At 41.9% G+C, this 16,141-nt stretch overlaps 1 protein-coding gene across 1 annotated transcript; it reads left to right on the top strand.

Annotated features, from left to right (window-relative positions):
- Positions 1-1,763: 1,763 nt before the first annotated feature.
- Positions 1,764-2,828, top strand: LOC148978746 (zinc finger BED domain-containing protein 5-like). Its single transcript, XM_089132826.1, has one exon. The coding sequence runs from the start codon at positions 1,764-1,766 to the stop codon at positions 2,826-2,828; it is 1,065 nt and encodes a 354-aa protein (XP_088988952.1).
- The last annotated feature ends 13,313 nt before the right edge of the window (positions 2,829-16,141 follow it).

Genomic DNA, 16,141 nt, shown 5'->3' with positions numbered 1-16,141 from the left:
TAAAAAGATTGGAGAAACTTAATTTTTCGCCCGAAAAAAAACCGAAAGGGGTACCACTGTCGTTTTTTTTTCGTGACGAAATTTTGAGTTTCGATATCTCAGTTCTGGAAGGGTCTAGAGCCTCCATTTTTGCACTCAGGTTTAAGTCTCATGGCCCTCTATTAGAATCCAGAGTTTTGAGAGGATTGGAGAAACTTTATTTTTCGCCCGAAAAAAAAAAACGAAAGTGGTACCACTGCCTTTTTTTTTTTCGGGTCGAAATTTTGAGTTTCGATATCTCAGCTCTGGAAGGGTCTAGAGAGCCTCCATTTTTGCACTCAGGTTTAAGTCTCATGGCCCTCTTTTAGAATCCAGAGTTTTGAGAAGATTGGAGAAACTTAATTTTTCGCCCGAAAAAAAAAACCGAAATGGGTACCACTGTCGTTTTTTTTTTTCGTGACGAAATTTTGAGTTTCGATATCTCAGCTCTGGAAGGTTCTAGAGCCTCCATTTTTGCACTCAGGTTTAAGTCTCATGGCCCTCTATCAGAATCCAGAGTTTTGAGAGGATTGGAGAAACTTCATTTTTCGCCTAAAAAAAAAAACGAAAGGGGTACCACTGTCGTTTTTTTTTTCGGGTCGAAATTTTGAGTTTCGCTATCTCAGCTCTGGAAGGGTCTAGAGCCTCCATTTTTGCACTCAGGTTTAAGTCTCATGGCCTTCTATCAGAATCCAGAGTTTTGAGAAGATTGGAGAAACATCATTTTTCGCCCGAAAAAAAAAACGAAAGGGGTACCACTGTCGTTTTTTTTTGGGTCGAAATTTTGAGTTTTCGATATCTCAGCTCTGGAAGGGTCTAGAGCCCCCATTTTTGCACTCAGGTTTAAGTCTCATGGCCCTCTATTAGAATCCAGAGTTTTGAGAAGATTGGAGAAACTTTATTTTTCGCCCGAAAAAAAAAAACGAAAGTGGTACCACTGCCTTTTTTTTTTGGGTCGAAATTTTGAGTTTCGATATCTCAGCTCTGGAAGGGTCTAGAGCCTCCAGTCAGGTTTAAGTCTCATGGCCCTCTATCAGAATCCAGAGTTTTGAGAGGATTGGAGAAACTTCATTTTTCGCCTGAAAAAAAAAACGAAAGGGGTACCACTGTCGTTTTTTTTTTCGGGTCGAAATTTTGAGTTTCGATATCTCAGCTCTGGAAGGGTCTAGAGCCTCAATTTTTGCAGTCAACTTTATTTTTCGCCCGAAAAAAAAAACGAAAGGGGTACCACTGTCGTTTTTTTTTTTGGGTCGAAATTTTGAGTTTTCGATATCTCAGCTGTGGAAGGGTCTAGAGCCCCCATTTTTGCGCTCAACTTTATTTTTCGCCCGGAAAAAAAAAAACGTAAGGGGTAACATTGTCGGTTTTTTTTCGGGTCGAAATTTTGAGTTTCGATATCTCAGCTCTGGAAGGGTCTAGAGCAGGAGTGCCCAACCAGTCGATCGCGGTCTACTGGTAGACCGCAGACTAATCCCAAGTCGACCGCGAGGGGTGTAGAAAAAAAATGATAAAAATAAAAGTTTTTTTTTTTTTTGTGTGTGTGTTATATTTTGTACTAAATGTAAATTACAGCCTATATCATGAGTCCTTGCCAACACGTCCACAAAAAGTATTTTTAAAAAGAGAAAATTAAAAAAAAGCTTGCGTTTAAGGTCACGTTTAACCTAACCTTACTGTCGCGCGTGACATGCATGACAGGAAGTTGACAGCTGTCAACAGTAGCTAGAAGCTAGCGAAACATTACCATGGCTGAGGGGAAACGAGCCAAGACCTACCATTTTCACCCTGAATGGGAGGAAGATTATTTTTTTGTTTATTCTCATTCAAAGCCTGTTTGTTTGATCTGCAATGCAACGGTGGCGTTGGCAAAGAAAGGAAATCTGGAGCGGCATTTTAAAACAGTACACGGGAGCTACGAAAGGGATTTCACTGCAAAAACGCCTTTACGTGCCACAAAAGTGCGGGATTTGAAAGCACAACTTACAGCGCGGCAGTCAATCTTCACCAAACCGAAGACCCAGAGTAAGGCCGCAACTATTGCTTCCTATCGCGTCAGTCACGTCCTTGCTAAATACAAGAAGCCATTCAATGACGGCGATATGGTGAAAGAAGCCTTTCTCGAGGCAGCTGATAGCCTTTTTGACAACTTTAAAAATAAAACAGAGATCATGAAGGCCATTAAAGAAGTGCAACTCTCCCGCAATACTACATCAAGGCGATTTGAGAGAATGGCTGTGGATGTAGAGGAGCAACTGAAGAGGGATATTGACGCGTGTGAGTGCTTTTCCCTCCAATTTGATGAGTCGACTGATATGGTGGATGTGGCACAATTGTGTGTTTTCATCAGGATGGTTTTTGGAGACATGAGCACCAAGGAAGAGTTACTCACAATTTTGCCATTAAAAGGACACACCAGAGGTGAGGATATTTTTAATGCTTTTATGGGATTTGTTAGCGAGACAAAACTGCCGCTCTTCAAGCTTATCTCCATCACAACTGATGGGGCGCCTGCTATGATGGGTCGCACCAATGGGTTCATTGCACTGTGCAAAGAAAGTGAATCTTTCCCGAATTTCCTGAATTATCACTGTATAATTCACCAGCAAGCGTTGTGTGGAAAAGTTTTAAATATGAAAGAAGTGATGGATATTGCGATGAAGATTGTGTGTTCAGTTCGGGCCAGGAGTCTGCAGAGAAGGCTTTTCCGTGCTCACTTGGAGGAAAATGATGCTGAGCACACAGACCTGCTGCTTCACACTGATGTTAGGTGGTTAGGTGGTTTTGGCCAGATTCACGGAGCTATTGCCTGAAATCAAGGACTTCCTGAAGCTTTCAAAACATGTGGATTACCATACAAAGCTAGAGGACCACCAGTGGCTTTTAGATTTATCTTTCCTCACTGATCTCACTGGCGAGCTCAATGCATTGAATTTAGAGCTGCAGGGTAAGGATAAAGATGTAGTCAACATGATGAGTTCAGTGAACACATTTAAAAGCAAGCTGCAGCTGATGTCAAGCAGGCTGCAGCGTGGTAACCTGCGCAACTTTCCTCACATGCAAGCCGAACTACAACGTCAAGGTAAAGGTGAGACACAGCTTGACAGTGCACGTTATGAGGAGCATGTTCAGAGCATCTCAGCAGAGTTCGAGAGGCGTTTTACTGATTTTGCATCCATTGAGCCTGTAGCCAGCTATATGTGTTATCCATTTGGTGCAAGTATTGATGTTGGTAACATTGCTTCCAAAATTAAATCACTTTTCGACTTGGAAAGCTCTGCTCTTGAGGATGAGATTCTGACATTGCAAAATGACATTGAAATCAAAGCCAGATCAACATCCGCTCAACCTGGAGAGCATGTAGTGTTCTGGAATCTGCTGGTGGAGGAGAGGCATCCCAATCTCAGAAGATGTGCCTTGAACTTGACAGCTCTTTTTGGATCAACTTATTTGTGCGAGTCTGCTTTCTCGCACATGAAAATCATCAAGTCCAAGTACAGATCAACAATGACTGATGACCACCTTGCAGCCTGCCTACGCCTTGCAACCAGCTCCTACACTCCTGACTACGAGAAGCTATCCTCCTCCTCCCAGTGCCAGGTCTCCCACTAAGGTAGAAAATGATTTCCTTTTTTCAAACTCAGAGATCTACCTGTTTTGTATCTGGTTAATCTTCTGTGTTTGGTTCATATTAAGGTCAGTTATGACTATTGCTCATCATGCAGATTGGCATGTGTGTGTGTGTGTGTGAGAGAGAGAGAGAGGAGCAGAGAGAGCGGGTTTGTACTATAGTGCACTATGCAAACTGGCAACTGTGTGAGAGGAATTTGTCTGTGTGTGTGTTTGAGAGAGGGAGGGTTTGTGTTGTGATGTCTAGTAGTTGTGTGACAACAAGAAATAGTATTGTGAGGTTCGTTACTGCAGGCTGGAAACGATGTGTGTGGGTTTGCAATGTTGACACTGGACTGGTAGATCTCGGGAGGATGGCTACTTGAAAAGTAGATCTTAGGTTAAAAAAGGTTGGGAGCCCCTGGTCTAGAGCCTCCATTTTTGCGCTCAGGTCAAAGTCTCGCGGCCCTCTATCATAATCCAGAGTTTTGAGAAGATTGGAGAAACTTGATTTTTCGCCCGAAAACTGAAAAAAACGTAAGGGGTAACACTGTCATTTTTGCGCTCAGGTCAAAGTCTCGCGGCCCTCTATCATAATCCAGAGTTTTGAGAAGATTGGAGAAACTTGATTTTTCGCCCGAAAACTGAAAAAAACGTAAGGGGTAACACTGTCGTTTTTTTTTTTCGGGTCGAAATTTTGAGTTTCGATATCTCAGCTCTGGAAGGGTCTAGAGCCTCCATTTTTGCGCTCAGGTCAAAGTCTCGCGGCCCTCTATCATAATCCAGAGTTTTGAGAAGATTGGAGAAACTTGATTTTTCGCCCGAAAACTGAAAAAAACGTAAGGGGTAACACTGTCGTTTTTTTTCGGATCGAAATTTTGAGTTTCAATATCTCAGCTCTGGAAGGGTCTAGAGCCTCCATTTTTGCGCTCAGGTCAAAGTCTCGCGGCCCTCTATCATAATCCAGAGTTTTGAGAAGATTGGAGAAACTTGATTTTTCGCCCGAAAACTGAAAAAAACGTAAGGGGTAACACTGTCGTTTTTTTTTCTGGTCGAAATTTTGAGTTTCGATATCTCAGCTCTGGAAGGGTCTAGAGCCTCCATTTTTGCACTCAGGTTTAAGTCTCATGGCCCTCTATTAGAATCAAGAGTTTTGAGAAGATTGGAGAAACTTTATTTTTCGCCCGAAAAAAAAACCAAAAGGGGTACCACTGTGGTTTTTTTTTTTCGGGTCAAAATTTTGAGTTTCAATATCTTAGCTCTGGAAGGGTCTAGAGCCTCCATTTTTGCACTCAGGTTTAAGTCTCATGGCCCTCTATTAGAATCCAGAGTTTTGAGAAGATTGGAGAAACTTTATTTTTCGCCCGAAAACTGAAAAAAACGTAAGGGGTAACACTGTCGTTTTTTTTTCGGGTCGAAATTTTGAGTTTCGATATCTCAGCTCTGGAAGGGTCTAGAGCCTCCATTTTTGCGCTCAGGTCAAAGTCTCGCGGCCCTCTATCATAATCCAGAGTTTTGAGAAGATTGGAGAAACTTGATTTTTCGCCCGAAAACTGAAAAAAACGTAAGGGGAAACACTGTCGTTTTTTTTTTTCGGGTCGAAATTTTGAATTTCGATATCTCAGCTCTGGATGGGTCTAGAGCCTCCATTTTTGCGCTCAGGTCAAAGTCTCGCGGCCCTCTATCATAATCCAGAGTTTTGAGAAGATTGGAGAAACTTGATTTTTCGCCCGAAAACTGAAAAAGACGTAAGGGGTAACACTGTCGTTTTTTTTTTCGGGTCGAAATTTTGAGTTTCGATATCTCAGCTCTGGAAGGGTCTAGAGCCTCCATTTTTGCGCTCAGGTCAAAGTCTCGTGGCCCTCTATCATAATCCAGAGTTTTGAGAAGATTGGAGAAACTTGATTTTTCGCCCAAAAACTGAAAAAAATGTAAGGGGTAACACTGTCGTTTTTTTTTCGGGTCGAAATTTTGAGTTTCGATATCTCAGCTCTGGAAGGGTCTAGAGCCTCCATTTTTGCGTTTATGTCAAAGTCTTGCGGCCCTCTATCATAATCCAGAGTTTTGAGAAGATTGGAGAAACTTGATTTTTCGCCCGAAAACTGAAAAAAACGTAAGGGGTTAACACTGTCGTTTTTTTTTCCGGGTCGAAATTTTGAGTTTCGATATCTCAGCTCTGGAAGGGTCTAGAGCCTCCATTTTTGCGTTTAGGTCAAAGTCTCGCGGCCCTCTATCATAATCCAGAGTTTTGAGAAGATTGGAGAAACTTGATTTTTCTCCCGAAAACTGAAAAAAACGTAAGGGGTAACACTGTCGTTTTTTTTTTCCGGGTCGAAATTTTGAGTTTCGATATCTCAGCTCTGGAAGGGTCTAGAGCCTCCATTTTTGCACTCAGGTTTAAGTCTCATGGCCCTCTATCATAATATAGAGTTTTGAGAAGATTGGAGAAACTTGATTTTTCGCCCGAAAACTGAAAAAAACGTAAGGGGTAACACTGTCGTTTTTTTTTCGGGTCGAAATTTTGAGTTTCGATATCTCAGCTCTGGAAGGGTCTAGAGCCTCCATTTTTGCGCTCAGGTCAAAGTCTCGCGGCCCTCTATCATAATCCAGAGTTTTGAGAAGATTGGAGAAATTTGATTTTTCGCCCGAAAACTGAAAAAAACGTAAGGGGTAACACTGTCGTGTTTTTTTTCGGGTCGAAATTTTGAGTTTCGATATCTCAGCTCTGGAAGGGTCTAGAGCCTCCATTTTTGCGCTCAGGTCAAAGTCTCGCGGCCCTCTATCATAATCCAGAGTTTTGAGAAGATTGGAGAAACTTGATTTTTCGCCCGAAAACTGAAAAAAACGTAAGGGGTAACACTGTCGTTTTTTTTTCGGGTCGAAATTTTGAGTTTTGATATCTCAGCTCTGGAAGGGTCTAGAGCCTCCAGTTTTGCGCTCAGGTCAAAGTCTCGCGGCCCTCTATCATAATCCAGAGTTTTGAGAAGATTGGAGAAACTTGATTTTTCGCCCGAAAACTGAAAAAAACGTAAGGGGTAACACTGTCGTTTTTTTTTTCGGGTCGAAATTTTGAGTTTCGATATCTCAGCTCTGGAAGGGTCTAGAGCCTCCATTTTTGCGCTCAGGTCAAAGTCTCGCGGCCCTCTATCATAATCCAGAGTTTTGAGAAGATTGGAGAAACTTGATTTTTCGCCCGAAAACTGAAAAAAACGTAAGGGGTAACACTGTCGTTTTTTTTTTTCGGGTCGAAATTTTGAGTTTCGATATCTCAGCTCTGGAAGGGTCTAGAGCCTCCATTTTTGCGCTCAGGTCAAAGTCTCGCGGCCCTCTATCATAATCCAGAGTTTTGAGAAGATTGGAGAAACTTGATTTTTCGCTCGAAAACTGAAAAAAACGTAAGGGGTAACACTGTCGTTTTTTTTTTTCGGGTCGAAATTTTGAGTTTCGATATCTCAGCTCTGGAAGGGTCAAGAGCCTCCATTTTTGCGCTCAGGTCAAAGTCTCGCGGCCCTCTATCATAATCCAGAGTTTTGAGAAGATTGGAGAAACTTGATTTTTCGCTCGAAAACTGAAAAAAACGTAAGGGGTAACACTGTCGTTTTTTTTTTCGGGTCGAAATTTTGAGTTTCGATATCTCAGCTCTGGAAGGGTCTAGAGCCTCCATTTTTGCGCTCAGGTCAAAGTCTCGCGGCCCTCTATCATAATCCAGAGTTTTGAGAAGATTGGAGAAACTTGATTTTTCGCCCGAAAACTGAAAAAAACGTAAGGGGTAACACTGTCGTTTTTTTGTTCGGGTCGAAATTTTGAGTTTCGATATCTCAGCTCTGGAAGGGTCTAGAGCCTCCATTTTTGCGCTCAGGTCAAAGTCTCGCGGCCCTCTATCATAATCCAGAGTTTTGAGAAGATTGGAGAAACTTGATTTTTCGCCCGAAAACTGAAAAAAACGTAAGGGGTAACACTGTCGTTTTTTTCGGGTCGAAATTTTGAGTTTCGATATCTCAGCTCTGGAAGGGTCTAGAGCCTCCATTTTTGCGCTCAGGTCAAAGTCTCGCGGCCCTCTATCATAATCCAGAGTTTTGAGAAGATTGGAGAAACTTGATTTTTCGCCCAAAAACTAAAAAAAAAGTAAGGGGTAACACTGTCGTTTTTTTTTTCGGGTCGAAATTTTGAGTTTCGATATCTCAGCTCTGGAAGGGTCTAGAGCCTCCATTTTTGCACTCAGGTTTAAGTCTCATGGCCCTCTATCAGAATCCAGAGTTTTGAGAGGATTGGAGAAACTTGATTTTTCGCCTAAAAAAAAAAACGAAAGGGGTACCACTGTCATTTTTTTTTTCGGGTCGAAATTTTGAGTTTCGATATCTCAGCTCTGGAAGGGTCTAGAGCCTCCATTTTTGCACTCAGGTTTAAGTCTCATGGCCCTCTATCATAATCCAGAGTTTTGAGAAGATTGGAGAAACTTGATTTTTCGCCCAAAAACTAAAAAAAAAGTAAGGGGTAACACTGTCGTTTTTTTTTCGGGTCAAAATTTTGAGTTTCGATATCTCAGCTCTGGAAGGGTCTAGAGCCTCCATTTTTGCACTCAGGTTTAAGTCTCATGGCCCTCTATCAGAATCCAGAGTTTTGAGAGGATTGGAGAAACTTCATTTTTCGCCTAAAAAAAAAAACGAAAGGGGTACCACTGTCATTTTTTTTTTCGGGTCGAAATTTTGAGTTTCGATATCTCAGCTCTGGAAGGGTCTAGAGCCTCCATTTTTGCGCTCAGGTCAAAGTCTCGCGGCCCTCTATCATAATCCAGAGTTTTGAGAAGATTGGAGAAACTTGATTTTTCGCCCGAAAACTGAAAAAAACGTAAGGGGTAACACTGTCGTTTTTTTTTCGGGTCGAAATTTTGAGTTTCGATATCTCAGCTCTGGAAGGGTCTAGAGCCTCCATTTTTGCGCTCAGGTCAAAGTCTCGCGGCCCTCTATCATAATCCAGAGTTTTGAGAAGATTGGAGAAACTTGATTTTTCGCCCGAAAACTGAAAAAAAACGTAAGGGGTAACACTGTCGTTTTTTTTTTCGGGTCGAAATTTTGAGTTTCGATATCTCAGCTCTGGAAGGGTCTAGAGCCTCCATTTTTGCACTCAGGTTTAAGTCTCATGGCCCTCTATCAGAATCCAGAGTTTTGAGAGGATTGGAGAAACTTGATTTTTCGCCTAAAAAAAAAAAACGAAAGGGGTACCACTGTCATTTTTTTTTTCGGGGGTCGAAATTTTGAGTTTCGATATCTCAGCTCTGGAAGGGTCTAGAGCCTCCATTTTTGCACTCAGGTTTAAGTCTCATGGCCCTCTATCATAATCCAGAGTTTTGAGAAGATTGGAGAAACTTGATTTTTCGCCCAAAAACTAAAAAAAAAGTAAGGGGTAACACTGTCGTTTTTTTTTTTCGGGTCAAAATTTTGAGTTTCGATATCTCAGCTCTGGAAGGGTCTAGAGCCTCCATTTTTGCACTCAGGTTTAAGTCTCATGGCCCTCTATCAGAATCCAGAGTTTTGAGAGGATTGGAGAAACTTCATTTTTCGCCTAAAAAAAAAACGAAAGGGGTACCACTGTCATTTTTTTTTTCGGGTCGAAATTTTGAGTTTCGATATCTCAGCTCTGGAAGGGTCTAGAGCCTCCATTTTTGCACTCAGGTTTAAGTCTCATGGCCCTCTATCATAATATAGAGTTTTGAGAAGATTGGAGAAACTTGATTTTTCGCCCGAAAACTGAAAAAAACGTAAGGGGTAACACTGTCGGTTTTTTTTTTGGGTCGAAATTTTGAGTTTCGATATCTCAGCTCTGGAAGGGTCTAGAGCCTCCATTTTTGCGCTCAGGTCAAAGTCTCGCGGCCCTCTATCATAATCCAGAGTTTTGAGAAGATTGGAGAAACTTGATTTTTCGCCCGAAAACTGAAAAAAACGTAAGGGGTAACACTGTCGTTTTTTTTTCGGGTCGAAATTTTGAGTTTCGATATCTCAGCTCTGGAAGGGTCTAGAGCCTCCATTTTTGCGCTCAGGTCAAAGTCTCGCGGCCCTCTATCATAATCCAGAGTTTTGAGAAGATTGGAGAAACTTGATTTTTCGCCCGAAAACTGAAAAAAAACGTAAGGGGTAACACTGTCGTTTTTTTTTTCGGGTCGAAATTTTGAGTTTCGATATCTCAGCTCTGGAAGGGTCTAGAGCCTCCATTTTTGCGCTCAGGTCAAAGTCTCGCGGCCCTCTATCATAATCCAGAGTTTTGAGAAGATTGGAGAAACTTGATTTTTCGCCCGAAAACTGAAAAAGACGTAAGGGGTAACACTGTCGTTTTTTTTTCGGGTCGAAATTTTGAGTTTCGATATCTCAGCTCTGGAAGGGTCTAGAGCCTCCATTTTTGCGCTCAGGTCAAAGTCTCGCGGCCCTCTATCATAATACAGAGTTTTGAGAAGATTGGAGAAACTTGATTTTTCGCCCGAAAACTGAAAAAAACGTAAGGGGTAACACTGTCGTTTTTTTTTCGGGTCGAAATTTTGAGTTTCGATATCTCAGCTCTGGAAGGGTCTAGAGCCTCCATTTTTGCGCTCAGGTCAAAGTCTCGCGGCCCTCTATCATAATCCAGAGTTTTGAGAAGATTGGAGAAACTTGATTTTTCGCCCGAAAACGGAAAAAAACGTAAGGGGTAACACTGTCGTTTTTTTTTCGGGTCGAAATTTTGAGTTTCGATATCTCAGCTCTGGAAGGGTCTAGAGCCTCCATTTTTGCGCTCAGGTCAAAGTCTCGCGGCCCTCTATCATAATCCAGAATTTTGAGAAGATTGTAGAAACTTGATTTTTCGCCCGAAAACTGAAAAAAACGTAAGGGGTAACACTGTCGTTTTTTTTCGGGTCGAAATTTTGAGTTTCGATATCTCAGCTCTGGAAGGGTCTAGAGCCTCCATTTTTGCGCTCAGGTCAAAGTCTCGCGGCCCTCTATCATAATCCAGAGTTTTGAGAAGATTGGAGAAACTTGATTTTTCGCCCGAAAACTGAAAAAAACGTAAGGGGTAACACTGTCGTTTTTTTTTCGGGTCGAAATTTTGAGTTTCGATATCTCAGCTCTGGAAGGGTCTAGAGCCTCCATTTTTGCGCTCAGGTCAAAGTCTCGCGGCCCTCTATCATAATCCAGAGTTTTGAGAAGATTGGAGAAACTTGATTTTTCGCCCGAAAACTGAAAAAAACGTAAGGGGTAACACTGTCGTTTTTTTTTCGGGTCGAAATTTTGAGTTTCGATATCTCAGCTCTGGAAGGGTCTAGAGCCTCCATTTTTGCGCTCAGGTCAAAGTCTCGCGGCCCTCTATCATAATCCAGAGTTTTGAGAAGATTGGAGAAACTTGATTTTTCGCCCGAAAACTGAAAAAAACGTAAGGGGTAACACTGTCGTTTTTATTTCGGGTCGAAATTTTGAGTTTCGATATCTCAGCTCTGGAAGGGTCTAGAGCCTCCATTTTTGCGCTCAGGTCAAAGTCTCGCGGCCCTCTATCATAATCCAGAGTTTTGAGAAGATTGGAGAAACTTGATTTTTCGCCCGAAAACTGAAAAAAACGTAAGGGGTAACACTGTCGTTTTTTTTTCGGGTCGAAATTTTGAGTTTTGATATCTCAGCTCTGGAAGGGTCTAGAGCCTCCATTTTTGCGCTCAGGTCAAAGTCTCGCGGCCCTCTATCATAATCCAGAGTTTTGAGAAGATTGGAGAAACTTGATTTTTCGCCCGAAAACTGAAAAAAACGTAAGGGGTAACACTGTCGGTTTTTTTTTCGGGTCGAAATTTTGAGTTTCGATATCTCAGCTCTGGAAGGGTCTAGAGCCTCCATTTTTGCGCTCAGGTCAAAGTCTCGCGGCCCTCTATCATAATCCAGAGTTTTGAGAAGATTGGAGAAACTTGATTTTTCGCCCGAAAACTGAAAAAAACGTAAGGGGTAACACTGTCGTTTTTTTTTCGGGTCGAAATTTTGAGTTTCGATATCTCAGCTCTGGAAGGGTCTAGAGCCTCCATTTTTGCGCTCAGGTCAAAGTCTCGCGGCCCTCTATCATAATCCAGAGTTTTGAGAAGATTGGAGAAACTTGATTTTTCGCCCGAAAACTGAAAAAAACGTAAGGGGTAACACTGTCGTTTTTTTTTCGGGTCGAAATTTTGAGTTTCGATATCTCAGCTCTGGAAGGGTCTAGAGCCTCCATTTTTGCGCTCAGGTCAAAGTCTCGCGGCCCTCTATCATAATCCAGAGTTTTGAGAAGATTGGAGAAACTTGATTTTTCGCCCGAAAACTGAAAAAAACGTAAGGGGTAACACTGTCGTTTTTTTTTTCGGGTCGAAATTTTGAGTTTCGATATCTCAGCTCTGGAAGGGTCTAGAGCCTCCATTTTTGCGCTCAGGTCAAAGTCTCGCGGCCCTCTATCATAATCCAGAGTTTTGAGAAGATTGGAGAAACTTGATTTTTCGCCCGAAAACTGAAAAAAACGTAAGGGGTAACACTGTCGTTTTTTTTTTCGGGTCGAAATTTTGAGTTTCGATATCTCAGCTCTGGAAGGGTCTAGAGCCTCCATTTTTGCGCTCAGGTCAAAGTCTCGCGGCCCTCTATCATAATCCAGAGTTTTGAGAAGATTGGAGAAACTTGATTTTTCGCCCGAAAACTGAAAAAAACGTAAGGGGTAACACTGTCGTTTTTTTTTTCGGGTCGAAATTTTGAGTTTCGATATCTCAGCTCTGGAAGGGTCTAGAGCCTCCATTTTTGCGCTCAGGTCAAAGTCTCGCGGCCCTCTATCATAATCCAGAGTTTTGAGAAGATTGGAGAAACTTGATTTTTCGCCCGAAAACTGAAAAAAACGTAAGGGGTAACACTGTCGTTTTTTTTTCGGGTCGAAATTTTGAGTTTCGATATCTCAGCTCTGGAAGGGTCTAGAGCCTCCATTTTTGCACTCAGGTTTAAGTCTCATGGCCCTCTATCAGAATCCAGAGTTTTGAGAGGATTGGAGAAACTTGATTTTTCGCCTAAAAAAAAAAACGAAAGGGGTACCACTGTCATTTTTTTTTTCGGGTCGAAATTTTGAGTTTCGATATCTCAGCTCTGGAAGGGTCTAGAGCCTCCATTTTTGCACTCAGGTTTAAGTCTCATGGCCCTCTATCATAATCCAGAGTTTTGAGAAGATTGGAGAAACTTGATTTTTCGCCCAAAAACTAAAAAAAAAGTAAGGGGTAACACTGTCGTTTTTTTTTTCGGGTCAAAATTTTGAGTTTCGATATCTCAGCTCTGGAAGGGTCTAGAGCCTCCATTTTTGCACTCAGGTTTAAGTCTCATGGCCCTCTATCAGAATCCAGAGTTTTGAGAGGATTGGAGAAACTTCATTTTTCGCCTAAAAAAAAAAACGAAAGGGGTACCACTGTCATTTTTTTTTTCGGGTCGAAATTTTGAGTTTCGATATCTCAGCTCTGGAAGGGTCTAGAGCCTCCATTTTTGCACTCAGGTTTAAGTCTCATGGCCCTCTATCATAATATAGAGTTTTGAGAAGATTGGAGAAACTTGATTTTTCGCCCGAAAACTGAAAAAAACGTAAGGGGTAACACTGTCGGTTTTTTTTTTGGGTCGAAATTTTGAGTTTCGATATCTCAGCTCTGGAAGGGTCTAGAGCCTCCATTTTTGCGCTCAGGTCAAAGTCTCGCGGCCCTCTATCATAATCCAGAGTTTTGAGAAGATTGGAGAAACTTGATTTTTCGCCCGAAAACTGAAAAAAACGTAAGGGGTAACACTGTCGTTTTTTTTTCGGGTCGAAATTTTGAGTTTCGATATCTCAGCTCTGGAAGGGTCTAGAGCCTCCATTTTTGCGCTCAGGTCAAAGTCTCGCGGCCCTCTATCATAATCCAGAGTTTTGAGAAGATTGGAGAAACTTGATTTTTCGCCCGAAAACTGAAAAAAAACGTAAGGGGTAACACTGTCGTTTTTTTTTTCGGGTCGAAATTTTGAGTTTCGATATCTCAGCTCTGGAAGGGTCTAGAGCCTCCATTTTTGCACTCAGGTTTAAGTCTCATGGCCCTCTATCAGAATCCAGAGTTTTGAGAGGATTGGAGAAACTTGATTTTTCGCCTAAAAAAAAAAAACGAAAGGGGTACCACTGTCATTTTTTTTTTCGGGGGTCGAAATTTTGAGTTTCGATATCTCAGCTCTGGAAGGGTCTAGAGCCTCCATTTTTGCACTCAGGTTTAAGTCTCATGGCCCTCTATCATAATCCAGAGTTTTGAGAAGATTGGAGAAACTTGATTTTTCGCCCAAAAACTAAAAAAAAAGTAAGGGGTAACACTGTCGTTTTTTTTTTCGGGTCAAAATTTTGAGTTTCGATATCTCAGCTCTGGAAGGGTCTAGAGCCTCCATTTTTGCACTCAGGTTTAAGTCTCATGGCCCTCTATCAGAATCCAGAGTTTTGAGAGGATTGGAGAAACTTCATTTTTCGCCTAAAAAAAAAACGAAAGGGGTACCACTGTCATTTTTTTTTTCGGGTCGAAATTTTGAGTTTCGATATCTCAGCTCTGGAAGGGTCTAGAGCCTCCATTTTTGCACTCAGGTTTAAGTCTCATGGCCCTCTATCATAATATAGAGTTTTGAGAAGATTGGAGAAACTTGATTTTTCGCCCGAAAACTGAAAAAAACGTAAGGGGTAACACTGTCGTTTTTTTTTTGGGTCGAAATTTTGAGTTTCGATATCTCAGCTCTGGAAGGGTCTAGAGCCTCCATTTTTGCGCTCAGGTCAAAGTCTCGCGGCCCTCTATCATAATCCAGAGTTTTGAGAAGATTGGAGAAACTTGATTTTTCGCCCGAAAACTGAAAAAAACGTAAGGGGTAACACTGTCGTTTTTTTTTCGGGTCGAAATTTTGAGTTTCGATATCTCAGCTCTGGAAGGGTCTAGAGCCTCCATTTTTGCGCTCAGGTCAAAGTCTCGCGGCCCTCTATCATAATCCAGAGTTTTGAGAAGATTGGAGAAACTTGATTTTTCGCCCGAAAACTGAAAAAAAACGTAAGGGGTAACACTGTCGTTTTTTTTTTCGGGTCGAAATTTTGAGTTTCGATATCTCAGCTCTGGAAGGGTCTAGAGCCTCCATTTTTGCGCTCAGGTCAAAGTCTCGCGGCCCTCTATCATAATCCAGAGTTTTGAGAAGATTGGAGAAACTTGATTTTTCGCCCGAAAACTGAAAAAGACGTAAGGGGTAACACTGTCGTTTTTTTTTTCGGGTCGAAATTTTGAGTTTCGATATCTCAGCTCTGGAAGGGTCTAGAGCCTCCATTTTTGCGCTCAGGTCAAAGTCTCGCGGCCCTCTATCATAATACAGAGTTTTGAGAAGATTGGAGAAACTTGATTTTTCGCCCGAAAACTGAAAAAAACGTAAGGGGTAACACTGTCGTTTTTTTTTCGGGTCGAAATTTTGAGTTTCGATATCTCAGCTCTGGAAGGGTCTAGAGCCTCCATTTTTGCGCTCAGGTCAAAGTCTCGCGGCCCTCTATCATAATCCAGAGTTTTGAGAAGATTGGAGAAACTTGATTTTTCGCCCGAAAACGGAAAAAAACGTAAGGGGTAACACTGTCGTTTTTTTTTCGGGTCGAAATTTTGAGTTTCGATATCTCAGCTCTGGAAGGGTCTAGAGCCTCCATTTTTGCGCTCAGGTCAAAGTCTCGCGGCCCTCTATCATAATCCAGAATTTTGAGAAGATTGTAGAAACTTGATTTTTCGCCCGAAAACTGAAAAAAACGTAAGGGGTAACACTGTCGTTTTTTTTCGGGTCGAAATTTTGAGTTTCGATATCTCAGCTCTGGAAGGGTCTAGAGCCTCCATTTTTGCGCTCAGGTCAAAGTCTCGCGGCCCTCTATCATAATCCAGAGTTTTGAGAAGATTGGAGAAACTTGATTTTTCGCCCGAAAACTGAAAAAAACGTAAGGGGTAACACTGTCGTTTTTTTTTCGGGTCGAAATTTTGAGTTTCGATATCTCAGCTCTGGAAGGGTCTAGAGCCTCCATTTTTGCGCTCAGGTCAAAGTCTCGCGGCCCTCTATCATAATCCAGAGTTTTGAGAAGATTGGAGAAACTTGATTTTTCGCCCGAAAACTGAAAAAAACGTAAGGGGTAACACTGTCGTTTTTTTTTCGGGTCGAAATTTTGAGTTTCGATATCTCAGCTCTGGAAGGGTCTAGAGCCTCCATTTTTGCGCTCAGGTCAAAGTCTCGCGGCCCTCTATCATAATCCAGAGTTTTGAGAAGATTGGAGAAACTTGATTTTTCGCCCGAAAACTGAAAAAAACGTAAGGGGTAACACTGTCGTTTTTATTTCGGGTCGAAATTTTGAGTTTCGATATCTCAGCTCTGGAAGGGTCTAGAGCCTCCATTTTTGCGCTCAGGTCAAAGTCTCGCGGCCCTCTATCATAATACAGAGTTTTGAGAAGATTGGAGAAACTTGATTTTTCGCCCGAAAACTGAAAAAAACGTAAGGGGTAACACTGTCGTTT

This window comes from Pimephales promelas, chromosome 6, assembly GCF_988280905.1.
Source record: "Pimephales promelas chromosome 6, fPimPro1.hap1.1, whole genome shotgun sequence".
In the NCBI taxonomy this organism is placed as follows: Eukaryota; Metazoa; Chordata; class Actinopteri; order Cypriniformes; family Leuciscidae; genus Pimephales; species Pimephales promelas.
Note: the sequence above shows the minus strand (reverse complement) of the source record. Positions and strands in the feature narration are given on the sequence as shown.

Bases quoted from the DNA above. Each gene is read 5' to 3' on its own strand.
- LOC148978746 (XM_089132826.1), top strand. From the start codon at position 1,764: ATGGCTGAGGGGAAACGAGCCAAGACCTACCATTTTCACCCTGAATGG.